At 44.2% G+C, this 27,292-nt stretch overlaps 1 protein-coding gene across 1 annotated transcript in view; it reads right to left on the bottom strand.

The window, feature by feature from the left end:
• Positions 1-27,292, bottom strand: part of cdh13 (cadherin 13, H-cadherin (heart)) — a 570,143-nt gene that overhangs the window by 10,689 nt on the left and 532,162 nt on the right. Inside the window, exons 12-13 of the mRNA XM_055934321.1 lie at positions 13,704-13,934; positions 12,549-12,767 (exon numbers count right to left, since the gene is read on the bottom strand). Coding sequence (XP_055790296.1) covers positions 12,549-12,767; positions 13,704-13,934 — 450 coding nt within the window. The remainder of the gene's footprint in view (positions 1-12,548; positions 12,768-13,703; positions 13,935-27,292) is intronic.

The following is a 27,292-nucleotide window of genomic DNA, read 5'->3' as shown; positions in this document are numbered from 1 at the left end:
CTTAGTCCCCTCCTGTAGTCCCTGTTCACTCATGACTGCACGGCCAGGCACAACTCCTACACCATCATTAAGTTTGCTGATGACACAACAGTGGTAGGCCTGATCACCAACAATGATAAGACAGACCAGGATCTACTTCCGGCGCCGACCAAGATGGCTGCCTCGCTTCGCGTTCCTAGGAAACTATGCAGTATTCTGTTTTTTATGTGTTATTCCTTACATTGGTACCCCAGGTAATCTTAGGTTTCATTACATACAGTCGGGAGGAACTACTGAATATAAGAGCAACGTCAACTCACCATCGTTACAACCAGGAATATGACTCTCCCGAAGCAGATCCTGTGTTTTGCCTTCCACCCAATACAATGGATCTGATCCCAGCCGGCGACCCTAAACAACGACGCCGTAAAAGGGGCAAACGAAGCGGTCTCCTGGTCAGGCTTCGGAGACGGGCACATCGCGCTCCACTCCCTAGCATACTACTCGCCAATGTCCAGTCTCTTGACAATAAGGTTGATGAAATCCGGGCAAGGGTAACATTCCAGAGAAACATCAGGGATTGTAACGTTCTTTGCTTCACGGAAACATGGCTCACTCGAGAGACGCTTACGGAGTCGGTGCAGCCAGCTGGTTTCTTCACACATCGCGCCGACAGAAACAAACATCTTTCTGGTAAGAAGAGGGGCGGGGGTGTATGCCTTATGATTAACGAGACGTGGTGTGATCATAACAACATACAGGAACTCAAGTCATTCTGTTCACCTGATTTAGAATTCCTCACAATCAAATGTCGACCGCATTATCTACCAAGGGAATTCTCTTCGATTATAATCACAGCCGTATATATTCCCCCCCAAGCAGACACATCGATGGCCCTGAACAAACTTTATCTGTGTCACGTTCCTGACCTGTTTTCTGTTGTTTTTGTATGTGTTTAGTTGGTCAGGGCGTGAGTTGGGGTGGGCATTCTATGTTATGTGTTTATATGTTGGGTTAAATGTGTTGCCTGATATGGTTCTCAATTAAAGGCAGGTGTTTGACGTTTCCTCTGATTGAGAACCATATTAAGGTAGGCTGTTCTCACTGTTTGTTTGTGGGTGATTGTTCCTGTGTCTGTGTCCGTTGCACCACACGGGACTGTTTCGTTTGTTCATTCGTTTGGCTAGTCTTTCCTGTTCGTGCGTTCTTCGTGTCTATATGTAAGTTCTTATGTTCAGGTCAGTCTACGTCATTGGTTTGTTATATTGTTATTTATCAAGTGTAGTTCGTGTCAGTGTTCGTCTTGTCAAATAAATTCATTATGTCTGCATACCTCGCTGCGTGTTGGTCCGATCCATGCTCATCCGGGGAGGAGGAATATGACGAACGTTACAATCTGGCTCTTTGTAAACTGGAAACCACACACCCTGAGGCTGCATTCTTCGTAGCTGGGGATTTTAACAAGGCTAATCTGAAAACAAAACTCCCCAAATTCTATCAGCATATCGATTGTGCTACCAGGGCTGGTAAAACCTTGGATCATTGTTATACTAACTTCCGCGACGCATATAAGGCCCTCCCCCGCCCTCCTTTCGGAAAAGCTGACCACGACTCCATTTTGTTGCTTCCAGCCTACAAACAGAAACTAAAACAGCAAGCTCCCGCGCTCAGGTCTGTTCAACGCTAGTCCGACCAATCTGATTCCACGCTTGAAGACTGCTTCGATCATGCGGATTGGGAAATGTTCCGCATTGCATCCAACAACAACATTGACGAATACGCTGATTCGGTGAGCGAGTTCATTAGAAAGTGCATTGACGATGTCGTACCCACAGCAACGATTAAAACATTCCCAAACCAGAAACCGTGGATTGATGGCAGCATCCGCGTGAAACTGAAAGCGCGAACCACTGCTTTTAACCAGGGCAAGGTGACCGGAAACATGACCGAATACAAACAGTGTAACTATTCCCTCCGCAAGGCAATCAAACAAGCTAAGTCCCAGTATAGAGACAAAGTAGAGTCGCAATTCAACAGCTCAGACACAAGAGGTATGTGGCAGGGTCTACAGTCAATCACGGATTACAAAAAGAAAACCAGCCCCGTCGCGGACCAGGATGTCTTGCTCCCAGACAGACTAAATAACTTTTTTGCTCGCTTTGAGGACAATACAGTGCCACTGACACGGCCCGCTACCAAAACCTGCGGGCTCTCTTTCACTGCAGCCGAGGTGAGTAAAACATTTAAACGTGTTAACCCTCGCAAGGCTGCAGGCCCAGACGGCATTCCCAGCTGCGTCTTCAGAGCATGCGCAGACCAGCTGACTGGTGTGTTTAAGGACATATTCAATCAATCCTTATCCCAGTCTGCTGTTCCCACATCCTTCAAGAGGGCCACCATTGTTCCTGTTCCCAAGAAAGCTAAGGTAACTGAGCTAAACGACTACCGCCCCGTAGCACTCACTTCCATCATCATGAAGTGCTTTGAGAGACTAGTCAAGGACCATATCACCTGCCCCCTACCTGACACCCTAGACCCACTCCAATTTGCTTACCGACCCAATAGGTCCACAGACGACGCAATCACAACCATACTGCCCACTGCCCTAACCCATCTGGACAAGAGGAATACCTATGTGAGAATGCTGTTATTTGACTACAGCTCAGCATTTAACACCATAGTACCCTCCAAACTCGTCATCAAGCTCGATACCCTGGGTCTGGACTCCGGCCTGTGCAACTGGGTCCTGGACTTCCTGACGGGCCGCCCCCAGGTGGTGAGGGTAGGTAACAACATCTCCACCCCGCTGATCTTCAACACTGGGGCCCCACAAGCAAGGGTGCATTCTGAGCCCTCTCCTGTACTCCCTGTTCACCCACGACTGCGTGGCCATGCACGCCTCCAACTCAATCATCACGTTTGCGGATGACACTACAGTGGTAGGCTTGATTACCAACAACAACGAGACGGCCTACAGGGAGGAGGTGAGGGCCCTCGGAGTGTGGTGTCAGGAAAATAACCTCACACTCAACGTCAACAAAACAAAGGAGATGATTGTGGACTTCAGGAAACAGCAGAGGGAGCACCCCCCTATCCACATCGACGAGACAGGAGTGGAGAAGGTGTTCCTCGGTGTACACATCACGGACAAACTGAATTGGTCCACCCACACAGACAGCGTTGTGAAGAAGGCGCAGCACCTCAGGAGGCTGAAGAAATTCAGCTTGTCACCAAAAGCACTCACAAACTTCTACAGATGCACAATCGAGAGCATCCTGTCGGCCTGTATCACCGCCTGGTACGTCAACTGCTCCGCCCACAACCGTAAGGCTCTCCAGATGGTAGTGAGGTCTGCACAACGCATCACCGGGGGCAAACTACCTGCCCTCCAGGACACCTACACCACCCGATGTCACAGGAAGGCCATAAAGATCATCAAGGACAACAACCACCCGAGCCACTGCCTGTTCACCCCGCTATCATCCAGAAGGCGAGGTCAGTACAGGTGCATCAAAGCAGGGACCGAGAGACTGAAAAACAGCTTCTATCTCAAGGCCATCAGACTGTTAAACAGCCACCACTAACATTTAGTGGCCGCTGCCAACATACTGACTCAACTCCAGCCACTTTAATAATGGGAATTGATGGAAATTATGTAAAAATGTATCACTAGCCACTTTAACCTGTCTAGGATCAGCGTGGCGCTAGCGGCACACCCCCCCCCCCCCCCCCCCCCACTGAAAAACCAGTGCCGCGAAATTCAAAAAAAATATTTTTTTTTAATATTTAACTTTCACACATTAAAGTCCAATACAGCTAATGAAAGACACAGATCTTGTGAATCCAGTCAACATGTCCGATTTTTAAAATGTTTTACAGGGAAGACACAATATGTAAAGATGTACATCTATTACCTAAAAACACGTTAGCATAATCCACCATCTTTTATTTGTCCACCAACACCAGTAGCCATCACCAATTCGGCTAAACTAAGATATTTATAGCCCCTAACCAACAAAAAAACTCATCAGATGACAGTCTGATAACATATTTATGGTATGGGATAGGTTTTGTTAGAAAAAAGTGCATATTTCAGGTAGATGGCATAGGTTACAATTGCACCCACCGTCACAAATGGAATAGAAAAACTACTTAGAGCAACGTGTTTACCTACTTACTAATCATCAAACATTTCGTAAAAATACACAGCATACACGAATCGAAAGACACAGATCCTGTGAATACAGACAATATTTCAGATTTTCTAAGTGTCTTACAGCGAAAACACAATAAATCGTTATATTAGCATAGCACATAGCACATAGCAGCCCAGCATTGATTCTAGCCAAAGTGAGCGATAACGTCAACATCGCCAAAAATATATTAATTTTTTCACTAACCTTCTCAGAATTCTTCAGATGACACTCCTGTAACATCATATTACACATTCCATATAGAGTTTGATCGAAAACGTTTATATTTAGCCACCAAAATCATGGTTAGACAATGTGAAATGTAGCTCAGCTGGTCAGAAAATGTCCTTGCGCCACTTAGACAGTGATCTACTCTTATACATAAATACTCATAAACGTGACTAAAAAATATAGGGTGGACAGGGATTGATAGACAATTTAATTCTTAATACAATTGCGGAATTACATTTTTTAATTTATCCTTACTTTTCAATACAGTTTGCGCCAAGCGAAGCTACGTCAAAAAACATGGCGTCCTAAGCCACTAAAATGTTTCGACAGAAACACGATTTATCATAATAAAAATGTCCTACTTTGAGCTGTTCTTCCATCAGTATCTTGGGCAAAGGATCCTTTCTTGGGAGTAATCGTCTTTTGGTGGAAAGCTGTCCTCTTGCCATGTGGAAATGCCAACTGCGTTCGGGATGAACTGAAAAGCGTGCCCAGCTATTCACATCGTTTCAAAAATAAATGTCCCAAAATCGCACTAAACGGATATAAATTGCTATAAAACGCTTTAAATTAACTACCTTATGATGTTTTTAACTCCTATAACGAGTGAAAAGATGACCGGAGAAATATAACAGGCTAAACTAACGCTTGGAACAGGAGCGGTCGGTGTCCTCCACGCGCGTTACGCACCAAGAAAAGACTTGCTAGCTACAGGGTTTTTTAATTTATAGGGCCTGTGAACGCGCAATCGACCCCATTGGAATCATCATCACGTAAAGGCATCCAGGGGAAGACGTAAGAAGTGTCCGTATAGTCATAACAATAACAGTGCCCTTTTAACTGACTTCAGAACAGTGGCCAACATTTCTGAAATCTGACTCCATGTCAGGGAAATTGCTGTAGAATGGGCTCTGTTCCACTTAGAGACAAAATTTCAACTCCTATAGAAACTATAGACTGTTTTCTATCCAATAATAATAATAATATGCATATTGTACGATCAAGGATTTTGTGGGAAGCCGTTTCAAAAATTACCCAATTAGCATAAATAGTCTCAACAGCGCCCCCATCCCCAACAGGTTAAACAATGCCACTTAATATAATGTTTACATACCCTACATTACTCATCTCATATGTATATGTATATACTGTACTCTATATCATCTACTGCATCTTGCCATCTTTATGTAATACATGTATCACTAGCCACTTTAAACTATGCCAATTTATGTTTACATAGCCTACATTACTCATCTCATATGTATAGACTGTACACTATACCATCTACTGCATCTTGCCTATGCCGTTTTGTAACATCACTCATTCATATATCTTTATGTACATATTCTTTATCCCTTTACACTTGTGTGTATAAGGTAGTAGTTGTGGAATTGTTATGTTAGATTACTTGTTGGTTATTACTGCATTGTCGGAACTAGAAGCACAAGCATTTCGCTACACTCGCATTAACATCTGCTAACCATGTGTATGTGACAAATACATTTGATTTGATTTGACAGCCTATAGGGAGGAGGTCAGAGACCTGGCCGTGTGGTGCAAGGACAACAACCTCTCCCTCATCGTGATCAAGACAAAGGAGATGATTGTGGACTACAGGAAAAGGAGGACTGACACACGCCCCCATTCTCATCGACGGGGCTGTAGTGGAGCAGGTTGTAGTGGAGCAGGTTGTAGTGGAGCAGGTTCCTTGGTGTCCACATCACCAACAAACTAACATGGTCCAAGCACACCATGACAGTCGTGCAGAGGGCACAACAAAACCTATCCCCCCTCAGGAGACTGAAAAGATTTGGCATGGGTCCTCAGATCCTCAAAAGGTTTTACAGCTACACCATCGAGAGCATCCTGACGGGTTGAATCACTGTCTGGTATGGCAACTGCTCGGCCTTCGACCGCAAGGCACAGTACATCTCCTGGGCTAAGCTTCCTGCCACCCAGGACCTCTATACCAGGCAGTGTGAAAGGAAGGCCCTAAAAATTGTCAAAGAGTCCAGCCACCCTCGTCATAGACTATTCTCTCACTTCTGCACTGCAAGCAGTACCAGAGCGCCAAGTCTAGGTTTCAAGAGGCTTCTAAACAGCTTCTACCCCCAAGACATAAGACTCCTGAAAAGCTAATCAAATGGCTACCCAGACTATTTGCACCCCCCCTCCCCATCCCCCTACGCTGCTGCTACTCTCTGTTATTATCTCTGCATAGCCACTTTAATAACCCTACCTCCATGTACATGATTACCTCAATTACCTCGACACCGGTGCCCCTGCACATAGACACATTGACTCTGAACCAGTACCCCCTGTATATAGCCCCACTATTGTTATTTACTGCTGCTCCTTAATTATTTGCATTTCTAATCTCTTGCTTTTTTTGTTGGTATTTTCTTAAAACTGCATTGTTAGTTAAGGGCTTGTAAGTAAGCATTTCACTGTTTGAACTGAAACCTGTTATATATGTGACAAATAACATTTTGATTTGATTTGATATGAAATCATGACAACCTGGCTGCAAAGCATGTAACTGTCCCCAGAAATGTGATTCACACGTTTGCCTAATCTTCCACTGTTATTAGGTCTACAACTAGGACATTAAACACTTAATTAGAATAGCCTATTTGGGAAATATTCTTAATAACTTTAACTTTTCTTAATGCTTTTGATGGGCTATTTTAATTAGTAGGATTTGGCTTTGGCCGTTTGGTTCGGAACAGCAAGGAGGAGGGATGCATGCATCATTGTCACACACGATGAAGTCGGGGAGGGAACTATTTATCTGTTTCCGTCTGTTAGTACGTTAGTGCGTTTATCACACGTGATATCTCAAAACAGCACGGGCACGATATTGACAAAACGTGGGTGAATGATGCATCTTGCCATAGAGATCCGGAATTTACTAAATTACACTGATTGGCCAGATGGGGTCACTATAACAACAGAATGAAAATGCTAACTTTGAAAGGTCATGCCCCTCATCCCATTTGACCCTTAGTCATGGAATTCCCTCTCCTCACAATGGAGGTCCCTCTCCTCACAAGGAAGAAATTTGACTAGGGAACCATAAGGTCCACCATGACAGATTTTCCGCCATTTAGAATTTTGTGAAAAATGATACTCTTCTGGCACTGAATGACTGATCTGCACGAAACCGTATATGTGGCATCTATGGACAATGGTCTCTCAACGTAATATTTTCCAGACTAGTACCAAAAACAACATGGCCACTATTTACCAATAAACATTCATGTGGGTGTGGCCTTTCACATAAATGCATATAAATCAGTCAAGGATATTTGTATTGTAACAAAAATGTGTACACATATTGCAAACAGTGTGAAGACTTAATATATGCAAGAACATTCATATTGACCACACGGTGGTGCTACAACAGGCACGTTTATATCTTTTGAACTGTTTGAACTGAAATTTGACACACATGCTCAGGGATATGAGTCTAGTTAACCCATGCAATATCTCAGACACCACTGGCCCTGCATCATTCGTGGGGAACGACATGTTTACTGTTGCCTTCTTTCTTTTAGACTAAGCTTCACTCAACTGTAAGATTTGTTCAAACTACTCGTTAGATTTTTCTATATTGCTATTGTTTGTTAGAATTAACTCATTATTACCTTAGGCTTGTCATGTTTTCAGGTTATTCAGAAACAACTTAAAACTTTCGGAGGACTCTGTTAAATAAATAAATAGTTTGATCATGAAGTAGCAGGGCGGGATGAGGCGGGAGAAAGCCAGCATGCATAAAAACAGAAGTTATGTTCATATCAAATGAAGAGAAAAGAGCTATGTGGATTTTTAAATAATTTGATGGCTGTCAATCATCTTCGATATTTGTTACTATCGTAATATTGCCCAACCATATGATGGAGCAGCATCTCTCCTTAGGTTGAGTGCAGTCCTCTCTGGTGGACTTACAGCAAGCCCCACCACCCATACAGTGTTTCAGACCTTTCCTTCCCATACATAGAGCCTGCTATAGAAGGCCTGCAGGCAGATGCAGTGTAAATGTCAATCTTACCGAAAGTACATGTTTGTGAATGTGTTCAGAAATTGTGTCTTTACAGTGTGTGGGTGAAGGCACATAAATGTACGTACCACAGGGGGCTGGTGAGGGGAGGTAACAATAGTAACAAACACATGAATGGTTTGAAACCATTCCATAAATTCTATTCCAGTGATTATTATGAGCCCGTCCTCCCAACCTGCCTGTGGTACGTACAGTATGGAAGGGAGAGAGTGTGGGTGTTAGACAGCATCCACGTACAGTATGGAAGGGAGAGAGTGTGGGTGTTAGACAGCATCCACGTACAGTATGGAAGGGAGAGAGTGTGGGTGTTAGACAGCATCCACGTACAGTATGGAAGGGAGAGAGTGTGGGTGTTAGACAGCATCCACGTACAGTATGGAAGGGAGAGAGTGTGGGTGTTAGACAGCATCCACGTACAGTATGGAAGGGAGAGAGTGTGGGTGTTAGACAGCATCCACGTACAGTATGGAAGGGAGAGAGTGTGGGTGTTAGACAGCATCCACGTACAGTATGACATTGGATATGTGTGTGTGTGCGTGTGTGATTCGTGTCAGAGGGGGTACAGACAGTCTAATCTCCCCACACCTTTCTTCTCTCAGACTCTCTCAGACTTCCATTTTTTCACTGTCTTTCTGCTGAGGGGTCAGAGTTCAGTCTGGTGATAAGGGAATTGAAATCACAGTATCTTTCTCCTCGACTTCTCTCACTATCTGGCTCCGCGACAAGAGTGATCAGTCTCTTCTATCTGTGCCTGAGCGGTAGAGCCTGGGTCTGGCTGATGTGGCCTGACAGAAGTCATCTCTCTCTGTGTATCGCTGTACCGACTCTGATACAGAGGGGACCTCTATGGCCCAGCTCTCTTCTCACCAGCTCCCACTGGAGACACAGACAAAGATGACCTCTCTCCATATATCACTACCTGTCTCTCCATAGTGCAGAGCTCAGCTTAATAATATGCTGCAGTGCCTGCTGTTGATGCTATACTGCGACTCCACATAACACACCCCATTCAGCTATGGTTTTGGCCAATGAAACAACATGCTTTAGTTGGTTAATGAATGCCGAGGTCTATCAGTACATTATGGTGTGTCATAATGAATGCCAATGGGAAGCTCTGCATGCCACCCAATTAACATTAACTGGGCTCATACACACACCGGCTGTTTCCACATTGGCCACTGATAACAAAGCATCTAACACATAGACCACCGAGAGAGAGAGAGACAGAGAGAGAGAGAGAGAGAGAGAAAGCAGGCTTATCATGAATAATCATATCTGGGATGCGTCAGGTTGAATGTCTAGATCCCTCCTCAGGTCCACTGAGTGAACCCAGTCAGTTCAGTTATCTGGTCTATTGTCAGAGCCCTGTCTGTATGCCCTTGGCCTCACAGCTGGCCTTAGAGAGGCAGAGAGAGGGGGAGAGAGAGAAAGTAGTGAGACAGAAAAGAGGACAGATGGAGAGATTACATACCCAAAGGGAGAGTGATGGATGGAGGAACGAGGTGAGATAGAGAGATTTGGAGAGAAAATTAGGAGATGAGGAAAAGAGATTGTGATTGTAAGTCAGGGATGCCTGGAGATTGAGAGATAAAGATAGAGAGAGAGTGAATGAATGAGTGATAGAGAAGGAGAAAAACTGAGAGAGAAGGGCAATGGAAGCGGGTGAGCGAATAGAGAGAGAGAGTGATGAGGGAGAGAGTTAGTGGCTGCTTGGTATGATCAGGCCTGCAGGCGTCTTTTGCTCAACACTCTCAATGGCTCCATTGTGCGTTGAATTACAGATGGGACATCCTCCTCCCTTTCTCCCTCCTCCTTCCCTCCATTCTCTGGCTCCCCTCCTGCCAAACACTGCCGTGGGCACGGAACTCAGCCGTAAAACCAGCCCAGCCCACAGTCCCCCTCTGAACCCAGGATAGGCATCTATTTAACAGTTGAAAGTTATTTTATTCCTCCAGAAGACTGGCTGTTAAAAGTGCACCATTATGTCTCCCATTTTCAATGGAGGAGTAAATTATTCATGTATTACCAATGGAATAAATGAGATATACAGTGTGAGCTCCCAACAGGAGTCCCTGGGAAGCTCCTGGCTGTAGTGGGGGATGCTAGATTAACGGTGGGGGAGACACAGACACACCAACACAAACGGAAGAGACGCTGGGAACAGGTCTAAAAGTCGCTGTAAAGACGCCTGAGATTAAATGAGCGCATATTCTGCCCAAGGCATGTCGATATTAGCAGCAGCAGCAGCAGTTTTACCACCATCAACAAGCACAGATACCATTAACGTTTAAGGTAGAGGAATGTGGAGTCTGGATAGAACTGTACGTCTGCGGTGTAAAGGTTTTAGAACATTATGGATGAGATTGTGTCTGTTATATACTGTACCACCCCTGGCTGGGAAACTAGCACCACTATCATCATGCGAGGAGTGTTCGTTAAGTCTCCATTTAGTGTGCTGCAGACCTATGAAAAAGTATGTGGTCAAGTTCCCCCCGAGTGGCGCAGCGGCCCAGGGCATTTGCCGTGCATGAGGCGTCACTACAGACCCGGGTTTGATCCCAGGCTGTGTCACAACAGGCCGTTACCTGGAGTCCCATAGGACGGCGCACAGCGTTGTCTGGGTTAGGGGAGGGTTTGGGCGCGAGGGCTTTACTTGGCTCATCGCGCTCTAGCGACTCCTTGTGGCGGGCCGGGTGACTTCAGTCGTCAGTTGAGCGGTGTTTCCTCCGACACATTGGTGCGGCTTGCTTCCAGTTTAAGTAGCCGGATGTTAAGAAGGGTGGTTTAGCGTGTCATGTTTCGGAGGACACATTACTCGACCTTCGCCTCTCCCGAGTCGGTTGGGGAGTTGCATCGATGAGACTGGATCGCAATTTGATTGAAGTATGAGGTAATCTAATTCATTTTATATACTTTGAACTAACTGGTTACCCCAATCATCTGTGGTGCCAGCTAGCTAGTGTTCATATGGATGTCACAGTGACATGCCAATTAGCTAATGTTACTGCACCCCCGTAAGCAAGGCGACAAGGCAAGCAAATGACCAGTGCACCGGTGTGCTTGCCGACGTGGGATGCTTCCCACTGGGCAGCTGTATCACTGTGTCGCCAGCAGTAGCTAGTAACGTGGCCAATTTTTTCCCTCCCAGGATTGTATTGTCCTACAATGGTGCACTGATGTCCCACAGCGGTGTGGGAAATAGCTAGTGTAGCCAATATCAGGGGATGACAATCACAGCAAGCACATGCATACAACGCATACAACACATACAAGTAACAGTACACTCATCATCAGTACTTTCATCAAAAATCAACAATTGTCCTGAAACTGAAACTGTACAATTATTTTGTATGTGAAACTAACAGTAAAATCCGACAACGACTCTGACTCATCATCTGGCTACAAAACCTAAGTCCAAATTATTGTGGTAGTTTAATGGTAAACTCGTCCATAGCTGTACACCACATAGTCACAACCGACAAGAGCTAGTGTATACTCACAGAATAGGGAGAGCAGGACTAGAGATACCGTATACTCACAGAATAGGGAGAGCAGGACTAGAGATACCGTATACTCACAGAATAGGGAGAGCAGGACTAGAGATACCGTATACTCACAGAATAGGGAGAGCAGGACTAGAGATACCGTATACTCACAGAATAGGGAGAGCAGGACTAGAGATACCGTATACTCACAGAATAGGGAGAGCAGGACTAGAGATACCGTATACTCACAGAATAGGGAGAGCAGGACTAGAGATACCGTATACTCACAGAACAGGGAGAGCAGGACTAGAGATACCGTATACTCACAGAATAGGGAGAGCAGGACTAGAGATACCGTATACTCACAGAATAGGGAGAGCAGGACTAGAGATACCGTATACTCACAGAATAGGGAGAGCAGGACTAGAGATACTGTATGCTCACAGAATAGGGAGAGCAGGACTAGAGATACCGTATGCTCACAGAATAGGGAGAGCAGGACTAGAGATACCGTATACTCACAGAATAGGGAGAGCAGGACTAGAGATACCGTATACTCACAGAATAGGGAGAGCAGGACTAGAGATACCGTATACTCACAGAATAGGGAGAGCAGGACTAGAGCCAGCAGCATCATCAGGTTGGAGCATACAGAGTCAGCACTGCTGCAGTCCATTCTGTTCTTCTTACAGGTGCACACTTGGACCTTGATCTCGGTGCTGTTGGAGAGTGGAGGCAGGCCAGAGTCTGTCACCACCAGAGGTAACTGGTAGTTGGCCCTCTTCATACTCTGTAGCAGCATGATCTGGGCATGTGTGTCTGAAATAGAGACCAGACAATGAGGTTAACTGACAAGATAATTATGTTGATATACTTACATGCTGGAGCATGTGCCACACTGTACAATCATGACAGTTAATTAAACAGACAAATGAATAGAGATGCATAAACAGCACACATGCACACAACAGGGATGGGGTCAATTTGAGTAATTGAAAAAATGGTATCTCAGTAAACTGAAAAGTAGAAGCTATTTTATTCACATACACACACACACACACACACACACACACACACACACACACACACACACACACACACACACACACACACACACACACACACACACACACACACACACACACACACACACACACACCAGGCTAACAGAAGTAAACACACATAGGTCATGGCCAGGATCATTCTAGCTAGAATGCTGTATATCCATTTCTCGTCAACTTATCTCTTTGTGCTCCCTATCTATCCCAGCAGAGTTGATTGAAGAGCATTTCCCCCTGTCACCCACATGCAATGCTTTTGCACAGGCTTTAGCCTCTGTCAGTCAGTCCTTCAATCAGAGGAGCAGCAGGTCCGTCAGACATGATGCAAATCCTAAATCAATGTCTGTGTTCCATGTCTGCCACTCCTCTCCTCCACAGCCCTGCTATCCCACTGAGGCCACCCATAGAAACTGACATTACGGAGACATATAGTAGAGAACAGTAGACCTACTGTCTAACGCCTGTACCCAGAGACACACACACACAGAAATAACCAAAGAAGCACCTTCAACGGATGTATGGCAGACCCCCCCCATGTTTCTAATGACAAGCCTTTTCACATGATATGGGAGAGGAGACTGTATGAAATAGCCCGATAATTCCCCACTTTACCCATCACAAAACATGGGCTGGTACTGCTAAAATGTACTGTATCAGTCTAGGGGGTGTACTGTAAGTTACAGTCTGAACTCACTGTTGACCCTGGAGACCTTCCACGTCTTCTCCAGCCCTGGCTGCTTCCCCAGCTCGATCTTAAAGGGCCCAGCGTTGGGGTGGATGTCCCTGTCCCTTCCCCCCACGATCACCACACTGTCCTTGGTGTCTTCACACACCCGTACCACAGATGGGTGCACGTAGGGAGCATTGTCATTGTAGTCCTCCAGGTGGATGACCAGAGTGCCAGTACCAGAGGCTGGGCGACTACCTGTGAGGAGGACACAATACACACCTGTTATAAAAACATCAACAACACAGCTCTCTCTGTTACAAACACGAGGCACTGTTCTGAGTACTGTAGCTATACACATTTCTTTGATGGCTTGGGACATTTCCATTTCAGATTTACCAAGTATCAGTTTCTTTCCACTTCAATCCAGGGTTGATTCAGGCGGCTCCAAGGTCTCTAGATACTAGCTATGTGATAAACTTCTCTCTTTCCTTTAACTCTGAGCTTCAATCAACTTAATAGAGAACTGTACAAAACAAACTGTGTGTCATTTCCAGATCAAAGGAACATGAATCACTTGGATCATGGTTGAGAGAGATGTGGCTTGGCAGAGCAGGTCCCTGTGTTGTGTAGATGAGATTACTCTTTATTGAATGACGCAGAGAGACAGCACGACTGTGTGCGGTATGAGTCAGGCATGGCTGTGCTGTATGAGTCAGGCATGGCTGTGCTGTATGAGTCAGGCATGGCTGTGCTGTATGAGTCAGGCATGGCTGTGTGGTATGAGTCAGGCATGGCTCTGTGGTATGAGTCAGGCATGGCTGTGCTGTATGAGTCAGGCATGGCTGTGCTGTATGAGTCAGGCATGACTGTGTGGTATGAGTCAGGCATGGCTGTGCGGTATGAGTCAGGCATGGCTGTGTGGTATGAGTCAGGCCTGACTGTGCTGTATGAGTCAGGCATGACTGTGTGGTATGAGTCAGGCATGGCTGTGTGGTATGAGTCAGGCATGGCTGTGCGGTATGAGTCAGGCATGACTGTGCTGTATGAGTCAGGCATGACTGTGTGGTATGAGTCAGGCATGGCTGTGCTGTATGAGTCAGGCATGACTGTGCTGTATGAGTCAGGCATGGCTGTGCTGTATGAGTCAGGCATGGCTGTGCTGTATGTTTCAGGCATGGCTATGTGGTATTTTGTCTGCCTCACAAAATGGCACCTTATTCTCATATACTGTTGTACTAGGGCTCTATATAGGGAATAGGGTGTCATTTGGGGTGCAAGCTTTCTGTTGCTTAGAGATTAGAGGGGATTGAAAAGCAGCTTCATTCAAAATAGCCCTGGAGGTCACTGGCAATTACCCACACATGGCAAAATCAGCAATTAGAGAATCATCTCACCACAATGCGCTTTCCAGGAACCTGGAAGAGTTTGAGTGGAGGGGAGGTGAACGTGTCAAGATGCATGTGTCATAAATGTCAAACTGTTCAAACGAGAGCCGGTTTAATTTTCATTGCTGTGTTATTAGGGAGGTGGCGCTTTGAGTGGGGGCATTTTCCTCTAGTGAAAGATTAAAACGGAGAGAGATAATCCTTATGACTCTCCGTAAACCTAAAAACAAAGTCAACCTATAAAGTTGATTTTGCTATAAACATCCCAGCAGGTCTAGGCCTATCACCTCAGATTGGAGACACACAAACCCATACACAACATCAATGTGTGGTATCAAATGGTAACAAAACACTTTCAGACAAAACCTTGTTATGCGATTGAGAATGGATATATAGCTCTGTCTGCACATCAACAATTAATTCAACAACAATCCCATATTCAAGGACAATATAATTTTAACACCAGAAAACACACTCTTTACCATCTGTCACAACACGAACAAGAGCATTACGGGTGGAGAACTGAAGTACCGGTACCCAGATTAAAGCCAACAGAGCAGTGTTGTGTTGTGATAACAGCAAAACAGTTGCTATAGCTCACACTGGGACAAAGAAAAGGCTCCTGGATATGGAGATGCACTGCTGATGAGACACAATCAGGCTCAACAGCTGCTCAATCTGAACTAAACAAACACGAGCATACAGATGGAACAAATGTGGAAATGAATTATGATTTGTGCTCTAAAGGGGAAAGATCTTTGGTAATTTGTTGAACTTTATCTCATTGTTAATGTGTTTATAGCAGGTGGGTGTTAGTGTTAGATCAGGAGAAATAGATCACTTTCATGGATGATTACTTTCATAGATTACTTGAAAGCATTTGGGTGTGGTTCATCTAACAGAGTTCAGTTTAGGGCCTTGAAGAGTTAAGTTTCAGTAACAGATACAGCAAGTTGCTGTAGCAGCCTCTTGATTTTGATTTAAAGGGTGCGATTAGAATTTTTTGTTTTGATGAAGATGGAGATTGTTGGGGACAAGGGCCTGTGATTATCTGTATTTATTTCAACACATCAACACTATAGAGACTGTTTTCTTCTCCCCATGTGTCCCAGCAAAAACAGATGTCGCAGGAAACATGTAAATTCTGCCCATTTATAGTGAGACAAGCAGACGCTGTGCTTGGCTAGAGTTTAATGAAGCCGTTTGTCTTCTGTTGGCATCTAAAATGCATATTCCCTCATATAATCACTCTTTCTCCCTCTTTCCCTCCTCGTCATCTTCATTATCATCACATCCACATCAACATGTCTCAGCACAAACTGAGCTCATCTTTTCTCCTCTACTTCACTCTGCTATGTCACATAGATGAAGTTAAACTCATATGTGTGTTGTGAGGCATTAAATCATTATCCAGTGTACAGTTTGTTTGCATTCAAGCTTATCTCGCATTCATTAATAGGCAATTTGGTCACACTTCAGCATTACATTAAAGGAATTAATGCTACAAGAGAGTAACAATAAAACCTATTTTCCCTCCATATAGGCGAAACGCAATATTGTTGGCAGTAAAAGTTGACTGAGAGTTTAAATGAATCTTTGTAACCATTGACATTTGGTGTTTACTTTCTACTGACTGATTGTCATCTTTTTACTTCCACCAAACAACGACTCAGACAGATCAATCTTCATTATGACACATCATTATACAGAGATTGTACATCAAACCAGTAAGTTAGGAATATTACTGGCAAAAGTTTCTATGCAGTACTTGCCTAAGGATACTGCTAATACTTCATAGCAGCTTGTATAATTTCCCTGTATAATTTACCATGAAATATTATACTGTGCAATATAGGGCCAAGTGGTTATCCCTGAGTGTTTTTCCTAGCAATGCAATACAATTATTGTATTTACAGAAATTAATATTGACCTGTGATACTCTACAAGTCTGAGTGCTGATGTGTAATTGATGTGCATCACTTTAAATAGCACTTTGTTACAATATGCAATAACCAGAAAGGTTCCTTTTGAGAAAGGCAAAGAGAGAAAAAGAGCGAGAAAGAGAGAACGAGATACGGGTGGGGGGGTGGGTGCAAGGAGAGAGAGCAGTCATCATGAATAATCTGTTCTGGGATGTGAGTGAACCCAGTCAGTTCAGTTATCTGGTCTATTGTCAGTGCCCTGTCTGTACGCCCCTGGCCTTGCAGCTCTGCTATTCTCCTGTAGCAGCCCAGAGATGAGGAGTAGACAGGGAGCTGGTGAGATGGGGATTGATTGACTTGTGGAGCTGGGATGGGAAGCTAATCCTCTGCTGCAGGCTGTGAGGAGAAATGCGCCCTTCTTCTTTCTCTTCCCCAGACCTTGTCTGGAGGCTAACACACTTCCTTGTTTCTCTCTTTCCCATCTCTGGGAAGGAAATGAGGGACAGGGCTGTGTTGAGACCGGCAGCAGTTTGACATGGATTTAGTGGAGCTTCTCCCTGGCACACAATGTGATGGGCATAGGATCTATAATCTAGTTCTGCTGCACATTTAATCTGGGAAACAGGCTTTGTAGAGCAGTACGTACTTAAGATTGGTAAGAAAAACAACATCACATTGGCTAAAATGAAATGGAATATTCCGGTGCTCAGTCAAAGGAGTTTTATTTATTATGTGAGAGGGTTACTGTTGTGGGCTACTAAGAGCAACATATGATTTTGCTCTCTTCTTAATAACCTCTTCAAACACATAGGCCTGTCTGTGGTGAATAGGGCCCTACTCACATTCCACTAGAAGCTGAATTTTTGTGGACATTAAGACCTCGCAGCAGTCTTACCTGGCTAGCTGCTGCTTCTTTTCATTATAACACCCATTAACTGTAGGAATTATTTAAAATACCAGCAATGGGTGGGGGGTGGGGGGGCCTTGGCTGGAAATGCTTATTATTGTGATCATTATTGTGATTATAGTCTACTAAAGCAGATGATGGAGAAAACCGAAAGAAAAATAATCACAAGGTGGATGAGAAATAGCATTGCCAGAAAATGTCACAACATATCACACTCTCCCATGCAGCCAAGGAAACTAATTCACAGATGCAAAGCAAAGGGGAAATAGAGATTATTAGAAAAGAGAGGATGGGAGAGGAGAGAAGGAGAAGAGGTGGCAGAGGAAGAAAAGAATAAGCAAAGGCACGAAGGAGTAGGATGTCAGGAGCAAGAAGGGCAGATTTGAGAATGGAGAGATACAGTGCATTCGGAAACTATTCAGACCCCTTGACTTGTTCCACATTTTGTTACGTTACAGCCTTATTCTAAAATAGAGTAAATACCTTTTTTTGCTCATCAATCTACACACAATTTCCCACAATGACAAAGAAAAAACAGGTTTTAAGAAATGTTGGCAAATTTATAAAATGAAAAAAGAGAAATAGCTTTTTTACATAAGTATACAGACCCTTTGCTATGGGACTCAAAATTGAGCTCAGGTGCATCCTGTTTCCATTGATCATCCTTGAGATGGTCCTACAAATTGATTGGAGTCCACCTGTGGTAAATTCAATTGATTGGAGAGGATTTGGAAAGACACACACCTGTCTATATAAGGTCCCACTGTTGACAGTGCATGTCAGAGCAAAAACCAAGCCATGAGGTCAAAGGAATTGTCCATAGAGCTCCGAAACAGGATTTTGTCGAGGCACAGATCTGGGGAAGGGTATCAAAAAAAATCTGCAGCATTGAAGGTCCCCAAGAACACAGTGGCCTCCATCATTCTTAAATGAAAGAAGTTTGAAACCACCAAGACTCTTCCTAGAGTTGGCTGCCCGGACAAACTGAGCAATCGGGGGTGAAGGGCCTTGGTCAGGGAGGTGAGCAAGAACCTGATGGCAGCCCGCTTGGAGTTTGCCAAAAGGCACCTAAAGGCTCTCAGACCATGAGAAACAAGATTCTCTGTGATGAAACCGAGATTGAACTCTTTGGTCTGAATGCCAAGCGTCACGTCTGGAGGAAACCTGGCACCATCCCTACGGTGAAGCATGGTGGTGGCAGCATCATGCTGTGGGGATGATTTTCAGCGGCAGGGACTGGGAGACTAGTCAGGATCGAGTAAAATATGAACAGAGAAAAGTACAAAGATCCTTGATGAAAACACTGCTCTGGAGCGCTCAGGACCTCAGACTGGGGCGAAGGTTCAGCCTTCCAACAGGACAACAAACCTAAGCACACAGCCAAGACAATGCAGGAATGGCTTCGGGAAAAGTCTCTGAATGTCCTTGAGTGGCACAGCCAGAGCCCGGACATGAATCCGATCTATTATCTCTGGAGAGACCTGAAAATAGCTGTGCAGCAACGCTCCCCATCCAACCTGACAGAGCTTATGAGGATCTGCAGAGAAGGATGGAAGATACTCAAGGCTGTAATTGCTTCCGAATGTGCTTTAACAAAGTAAAGGGGCTGAATACTTATGTAAATATGATATCATATGCAAACATTTCTAAAAAACAGTTTTTGCTTTGTCATTATGTTTTTTTTTTTTTTATGATCAATTTTAGAATAAGGCTGTAACGTAACAGAATGTGGAAAAATCAAGGGGTCTGAATACTTTCCAAATGCACTATACACCCTGAGAGAGAGGTGTGAGTGGAGAATGTCAGGTGAATACGCACGCAGGTAAAAGGAGAATGAAAACACAAAATGAGAGAGAAGTGGATGAGAGGCAATTAAACAATCTATTTTGAGAATGATAACACATGCAAAAAGGGTACTTATACACCATTATATCCCCTCTTCACACAGCCAGAAGGTAGAGAATGAGCTGTATAGAGTGGTCTTGTTTAGTCTCCCTAGAGAAGGCCATTCACTCACTAAATCACACACACATCCCTCTTTCTCTCTTACTCTCTCTCTAGTGGATGATGTGAAAGACTATAGCTTCATGCTAATCTGATTGGCTGATCATTGCTGTAAATAAGCCCAGCCACAGCCAATTTAGCAATGGGAGGGTGTTATTAAGAAGGATGACTTCAGGGAGACAACTGAGGAGGGCAGGTGCACTGCTAGTTTGACAAATTAGTTTCAAAAGCGACTTCTGGTTGTCATTTCATTCTATCAAGCTACTGGAATGGCTACTGACAAGACTAAAAAACAGCAAGTGAGGTATGAAAGCATACTATTCACTCGACTTCAAGCAAGCTCAACCATCATGGTGTTATTATAACATGGTACAATGGCATGAGCCACAGTACTTACTGTAAATACAATTTAAGTAATGGATACCTAATTTGTGACTGGTTACAGGATCACAGGCATTTGGTGCTAGTTCCTGCTTCACAGGAGAGCTGTTCGAAGAAATTATCATTAATATAATTATTGTTTGCAAAAACATGTATGTGATCTTTTAATATTAATAAATTCTAATTACGAGCCATGGAGAAAGCACAGAGGTCATCCATGCCTATTTACTCTGTTCCATCTGACTGTGTAATCCACTGTCTCATCAGCCCAGCCAGGCAATGTATAAACTTGATCTCCACTATAAAAAGCAACTAGACATTATCTCACATTTCTTTTAGACTAACATTTAGTTTTCAACAGAGGAGATTTGTATAAACCTTGCTGTCTGTCTCTCTGACAATCGCAACATTGTTTCAATATTCAAATTAGATATCCAGCTGTCCCATAGTAATGAACGTGTCGGGAGGAGACAGACAGGCAGGCAGCTTTTCTCAGCCAGTCGAAATCATGAATCACCTGGCATCATTTTTATGGAGATATACAAAGAAATGTCAATTGAAAAAAGGCCAAACGAAATGAAGTGCAGCTAGTTTGCAGTCTTTACAACTTCAGCTTGAAGTAATTGTGTTAGCTGTGTTGTTGACTAGCTCCTCTGAACAACAATGTCCTGACGAGAAAGCACATTTTCTATGCCAGGCGAAATCGCACCTCATTAGCTCATTGTTATGGACGTGTCCAAATAAATGTCACAATAAAACATTTTAACAGAAGTTAAAATGTAGCTACTGTTGTTATTCTGGCCTCACTGTTTGACGTGACCGTAAGTTAGCCATTGATGGCTAACTAGCAAGCAGGGAAACAGCCATTATGGCAATGGAACATTTAGAACGAACAACTGTGTCGTGTCCATAGATACAGAACAAAAAGACTGAATGACTGAGTCGCGTCTCTGGTAACTGAACCGATAGAACGAACGACCAGCCGGCTTAGGTAGCAACCCTAGATTTGTGTCAGGACTATAGCTTGTGGAAGGATGAAATAGTATGAATAAATTAATCAAAATAAAGTTTTTAATTAAAATATGTCATTATTTTAACATGTTGGTAACCTGTTGTGTAAACAGGATATATTGGCACGGTTTGTCAGCCCGAGATGAATATATCCTCCAAACACTGGCATTATCACTTAAATTGATATCTCAAAGTTCAAGGGGGATGTTGAGGTTACCATACATAAAGTGTTCAACACAGTGTATCTCTGGTGATTTCAACATAGCAGGAAACTGATCCGTCGTTAATATCAGTGGTCTTTCTAACTAGGGGGCTTGTTGGAACCTACCATGGCAGAGACAAACCATTAAACTGTAGCCTGCCGGCCTGTCGGCCATGCCTCCCTCTAAGAACAAAGCAGCTGATTGGTCTCCCATTTCCGTCTAATGAGAGACAAACTAGGAGGACGAGTCAGTCACCCCACTTTACCAACACCCTGGCTGGCAGCTTTCATCACTAACGCCCACAGCAATGCCACAGCTTTGTGCTGTCTCTGAAATGGCCTTAAAACCAAAGGCAAAAAAGAAACAATTAAGGCCGTTTTCTCCTCACAGTGACAGGTGATGCATCTGTAAGGTGCTACACTTGTATTTCTGTAGGTTCTTATACAATTTCAATTAAATTTAAAAAAGTGGTTCAAACGCTCAGTGAAACACCTAGGGATAAACAGTACAGCACACCTCAACTTATCAGCATCTCGTTTATTGTCCTACAAGAGGAAAATCTATACTATACTACAACATACAGTATATACACACAGCCTCCATTCAACGACTATAGTCACATCTTCACCATGGCAAACTACTTTCACCATGGACACTACACTCTTAGAAAAAAGGGTACCAAAAGTGTTATTTGGCTGTCCCCACAGGAGAACATTTTTGGTTCCAGGTAGAACCCTTTTTGGTTCTAGGTGAAATCTTTTGGGCCCCAATTCGTAGGCGATCGGATAAACCCCCATTGCCTTCCATTCTGCTAGCAAACGTGCAATCTTTGGAGAGTAAAATCGATGACCTACGAAGAAGATTAAACTACCAACGGGTCCCACAACTTACTGGGGAAAGGGTCTACATCGAACCCAGTGGGGTTCTACTTGGAATCAAAAAGACTTCTTCAAAGTTTTCTCCTTTGGGGACAGCAGAAGAAACGTTAAAGGTTCTAGATAGCACCTTTTTTTTCTAAGAGTGTAGACAGATTTGTAACAACAACAACAAACAAGGCAAACTTTTCTCTCTTGCCAATTTAAAAGTGTCCTTTAATCACAGACATGGGAACATCTGAAGGACGACTGCTTTTCTTCTCTAAGGGCTCTCTCTCGCTCTGGCGAGGATGAAAACAACTTGTTTGGTCAGAAAGCGGGAGAGAGAGTGGGAGGGAGAGAGAGGAGGGAGAAAGAGAGAGAGAGGGTGAGAGAGCGTCAAGGTTAATGAGACAGAGAGGCGAGACAGGAGAAAACAGAAGGCGAGGCAACGGCAGGCTGTGATCTCCGCTTCCCCGACCATATCCCATTACAGCGCCATTATCCGGGGCCGGACGCCGGCTCCTCTTCCCTGTCCCCTCCCCATCCTCCCCTGTGCGGCCCGCTTTGAAGCCCTGGGTCATAATTGATTGGCTGTGTAGAAACACGTCTGCTACGTAGTTAACCTCTTCACCTGCAGCTCTCCTCTTCATAAAGGGACAGCTCTGACTGAAACACAGAGGATGCAATCAAAAGCAGCACTCAGTACACTCGGAGGGAGGAGGTAACCTGGCTCATCCTCCCATCTCTCTCTTTTGGACGGGAGCCTGTGCTCTGCAGATCTGGCTGCTGGAAGGACCTGAGACAGAGTATTTTGGTGTTCGTTATTGAGGGGAAGCTGAGTCCTTTTAAACACCCTTAATTGTGCAACCAGCCAGCTAGCCTGGAGCTGATCTAACCTATTCAGAATGCTTCAATCTGTTAAAAGCACAGTCAGTCCCAAATCCCAAATTAGCTGGGCATTGATTCGACAATAATTGAATCACAGCCCTCAGTGAGTTCTACATTAAGCAGTAAAAGCCTAGCCAGACACAGATCTATAGAATGTAGATCTGTAATCTGTCAGACTAAGGCATTGTCAGTGGTGACTGATCTAGAATGAAGCCCCAGATGCAGTGCAGTGGGCTGACATGATGAGTCACGCTGCTATCCCCATGGAGCCCATCTCCATGTAATCCGCTAGTTAACGTTAATCCATCTCAATATCTCTCTCGGCCTGATTCACCACAGACTGACTACCTTGAGGTGTGGAGCAGAGTTAGCTCTAAATCATTGTATCAGAACAGTTCTGAGCGCTGGAAATTACTCAGGCCATTACAGGGACAAAAGTCTCATCTCAGCATTTAGCATAGCAATGAAGCAGGACAAGCAGAGCAGCAGTAATCGAAGTACTGTAAGGATAGTAGAGGCCTACAGTAAGTGGAGGGACAGAGCACTGCTTTTCTTTCCACGTGAAGAAGGGGGATGGAATTGTTCTTCTTTGAGTTAAAGAGTGCAGACAGTGCAGCAGATGATTGACAGGTCCTCTGTTCACCCAATGAGCAGTCATTGAAGCTTATCAGGCCTCTATGGAGCTGTGCACTAGAGCTGAGAGACAAAACACATAGACACCATGCTCGCTGCTCCGTCTTAGATTTTCAATTACACTAGAATGGAAGCCAGTTTGCTCTGATGAATACCGAGGCATCACCCTGCCGAAATATGTGTGGATAATATCCCTGGGTGGGCGAGTGGTGCAGCATTCTGAGCGGGCCCTCCCTCTAAATAGCGTCTGTATTGAGGTCGCCTCACCGTATGTCAGTGTTCAAAACAAACAGTGCTCTGCTCCCTCATGCATACATAAAGAGCTGCTGATATGAGGCACGGTGGCGGTTGGCGGCCGGCGCAGGGCTTTGATAATGTATTCATCACTCTAAATGACAAGTGCAGCCCACCAGGAGAGTGTTTAACATTTAAATAAAGAGCAGTGAAAACAGCCATTCAACAACATGCAGGACAGATATTGGCTGCACATTAAATAGCAGCACTGACACTGCAAATCACCTCGGACTAAGCCCTTAAGTAGAGCATTCTCATAAACATGTGCGTTTTGGTAGGTTTTAATATCTCAAATAGTGGTAGGGGGTTTTGGGAGTGAGGCCATTATGATGCCCAATATTGGATAAGCAGATAGGATTAAGGCCAAAACCTTGGAAATTCAGAGTCGCAAAAGCATATACAGTACAAACAAGGGTATATACAGTTGAAGTCAGAAGTTTACATACACCTTAGCCACCAAAAACACCAAACTCAGTTTTACACAATTCCTGACATTTAAAATGTACTGTCTTAGCTCAGTTAGGATCCTCACTTTATTTTAATAATGTCAAAATAATAGTAGAGAATTTATTTATTTTCAGCTTCTATTTCTTTCATCACATTCCCAGTGGGTCAAAAGTTTGCATACACTGAATTGGTATTTGGTAGCATTGCCTTTAAATTGTTTAATTTGGGTTAAACATTTTGGGTTGCCTTCCACAAGCTTCCCACAATAAGTTGGGTGAATTTGGGCCCATTCCTCCTGACAGAGCTGGTGTAACTGAGTCAGGTTTGTAGGCCTCCTTGCTCGCACACACTTTTTCAGTCCTGCCCACACATTTTCTACAGGATTGAGGTCAGGGCTTTGTTATGGCCACTCCAATACCTTGACTTTGTTGTTCTTAAGCCATTTTGCCACAACTTTGGAAGTATGCTTGGGGTCATTGTCCATTTGGAAGACCCATTTGTGACCAAGCTTTAACTTCCTGACTGATGTCTTGAGATGTTGCTTCAATACATCCACAACATTTTCCTCCCTCATGGTGCCATTCATTTTGTGAAGTGCACCAGTCCCTCCTGCAGCAAAGCACCCCCACAACATGACGCTGCCACCCCGTGCTTCACAGTTGGGATGGTGTTCTTCGGCTTGCAAGCCTCCCCCTTTTTAATCCAAACATAACAATGATCATTATGGCCAAACAGTTCTATTTTTGTTTCATCAGACCAGAGGACATTTCTCCAAATAGTACGATCTTTGTCCCCATGTGCAGTTGCAAACCGTAGTCTGGCTTTTTTATGGCGGCTTTGGAGCAGTGGCTTCTTCCTTGATGAGCGGCCTTTCAGGTTATGTCGATATAGGACTTGTTTACTGTGGATATAGATACTTTTGTACCTGTTTCCTCCAGCATCTTCACAAAGTCCTTTGCTGTTGTTCTGGGATTGATTTGCACTTTTCACCAAAGTACATTCATCTCTAGGAGACAGAACGCGTCTCCTTCCTGAGCTCTATGACGGCTGCGTCGTCCCATGGTGTTTATACTTGCATACTATTGTTTGCACAGATGAACGTGGTACCTTCAGGCGTTTGGAAATTGCTCCCAAGGATGAACCAGACTTGTGGAGGTCTACAACTCTTTTCCAGAGGTCTTAGCTGATTTCTTTTGATTTTCCCATGATGTCAAGCAAAGAGGCACTGAGTTTGAAGGTAGGCCTTGAAATACATCCACAGGTACACCTCCAATTGACTCAAATTATGTCAATTAGCCTATCAGAAGCTTCTAAAGCCATGACATCATTTTCTGAAATTTTCCAAGCTGTTTAAAGGCACAGTCAACTTAGTGTATGTAAACTTCTGACCCACTGGAATTGTGATACAGTGAATTATAATCTGTTTGTAAACAATTGTTGGAAAAATTACTTGTGTCATGCACAAAGTATATGTCCTAACCGACTTGCCAAAACTATAGTTTGTTAACAAGAAATTTGTGGAGTGGTTGAAAAACGAGTTTTAATGACTCCAAACTAAGTGTATGTAAACTTCCGACTTCAACTGTACATTCTCAACGAGGACTGAAAGAGAGAACATCTGGTGTCTCAGTAGGGAGTCAGAGAGCTGGATAAAATCTGTCTGAGATTCAACCTGCAGCCCCACTGACAAGGGAGTCCAAATAAATACCCAGCAACTCTTCTCCTAGTTTAAACAGTATCTCTCCTCCAACTTAATCTTTCTGATAGCTCCACTGTGGAAGGCAAGAAGGTGTTGTAATGAGGCAAAGCTCTGTGGAATTCACCAATTCATTCCAAAAAGAAAGATTGTGCATTTTTTCCGACAAGCAGAGAAATGTTTGACAGTGTTGCTGGAACACAGTCAAGGGCGAGGTAATTCAGGTGAATCTGCAACTTCACACCCCAACGAGTGCAAAATGAATCCATTTATTTCTCCTTCTTGTAGAACAATGGCTCAGCCACGCAAACTGAGCACGGTGCTCACCTCACTGCTCTCTGACCTGATGGACAGGAGGGTACCCTGGTGAGGTGGCCCCTAACCTTAAGAGCCAGGAAGTCTATGAGAATTCTAATCACCTCTCTACATCACTGCATCTGCCTCTTCTACCACCCCCTCTTCTTATCTTCTCATTATTCCAAACTACACTTTATATACAAAAGTATGTGAACAACCCCTTCAAATGAGTGGATTCAGCTATTTCAGCCCCACCCGTTGCTGACAGGTGTATAAAATCGAGCACACAGCGATGCAATCTCCATAGACAAATATTTGTAGTAGAATGCCCTTACTGAAGAGCTCAGTGACTTTCAACGTGGCACCATCATAGGATGCCACCTCTCCAACAAGTCAGTTTGTCAAATGTCTGCCCTGCTAGAGCTGTGCTGTTATGGTGAGTGGAAACGTCAAGGAGCAACAATCTCTCAGCCGCAAGTGGTAGGCCACAGAAGCTCACAGAATGTGACAGCCAAGTGCCAACATTTTTTTGTCTGTCCTCGGTTGCAACACTACCAAATTCCAAACTGCCTCTGGAACACAGGAGGTTGGTGGCACCTTAATCGGGGAGGAAAGGCTTGTGGAATTGGCTGGAGCGAAATAAGTGGAATGGGTTCAAATACATCAAACACATGATTTCCGTTCCGGC

This window comes from Salvelinus fontinalis, chromosome 9, assembly GCF_029448725.1.
Source record: "Salvelinus fontinalis isolate EN_2023a chromosome 9, ASM2944872v1, whole genome shotgun sequence".
NCBI lineage: Eukaryota > Metazoa > Chordata > Actinopteri > Salmoniformes > Salmonidae > Salvelinus > Salvelinus fontinalis.
The sequence above is the reverse complement of the archived record's forward strand: the minus strand, read 5'-3'. Positions and strand labels throughout refer to the sequence as shown.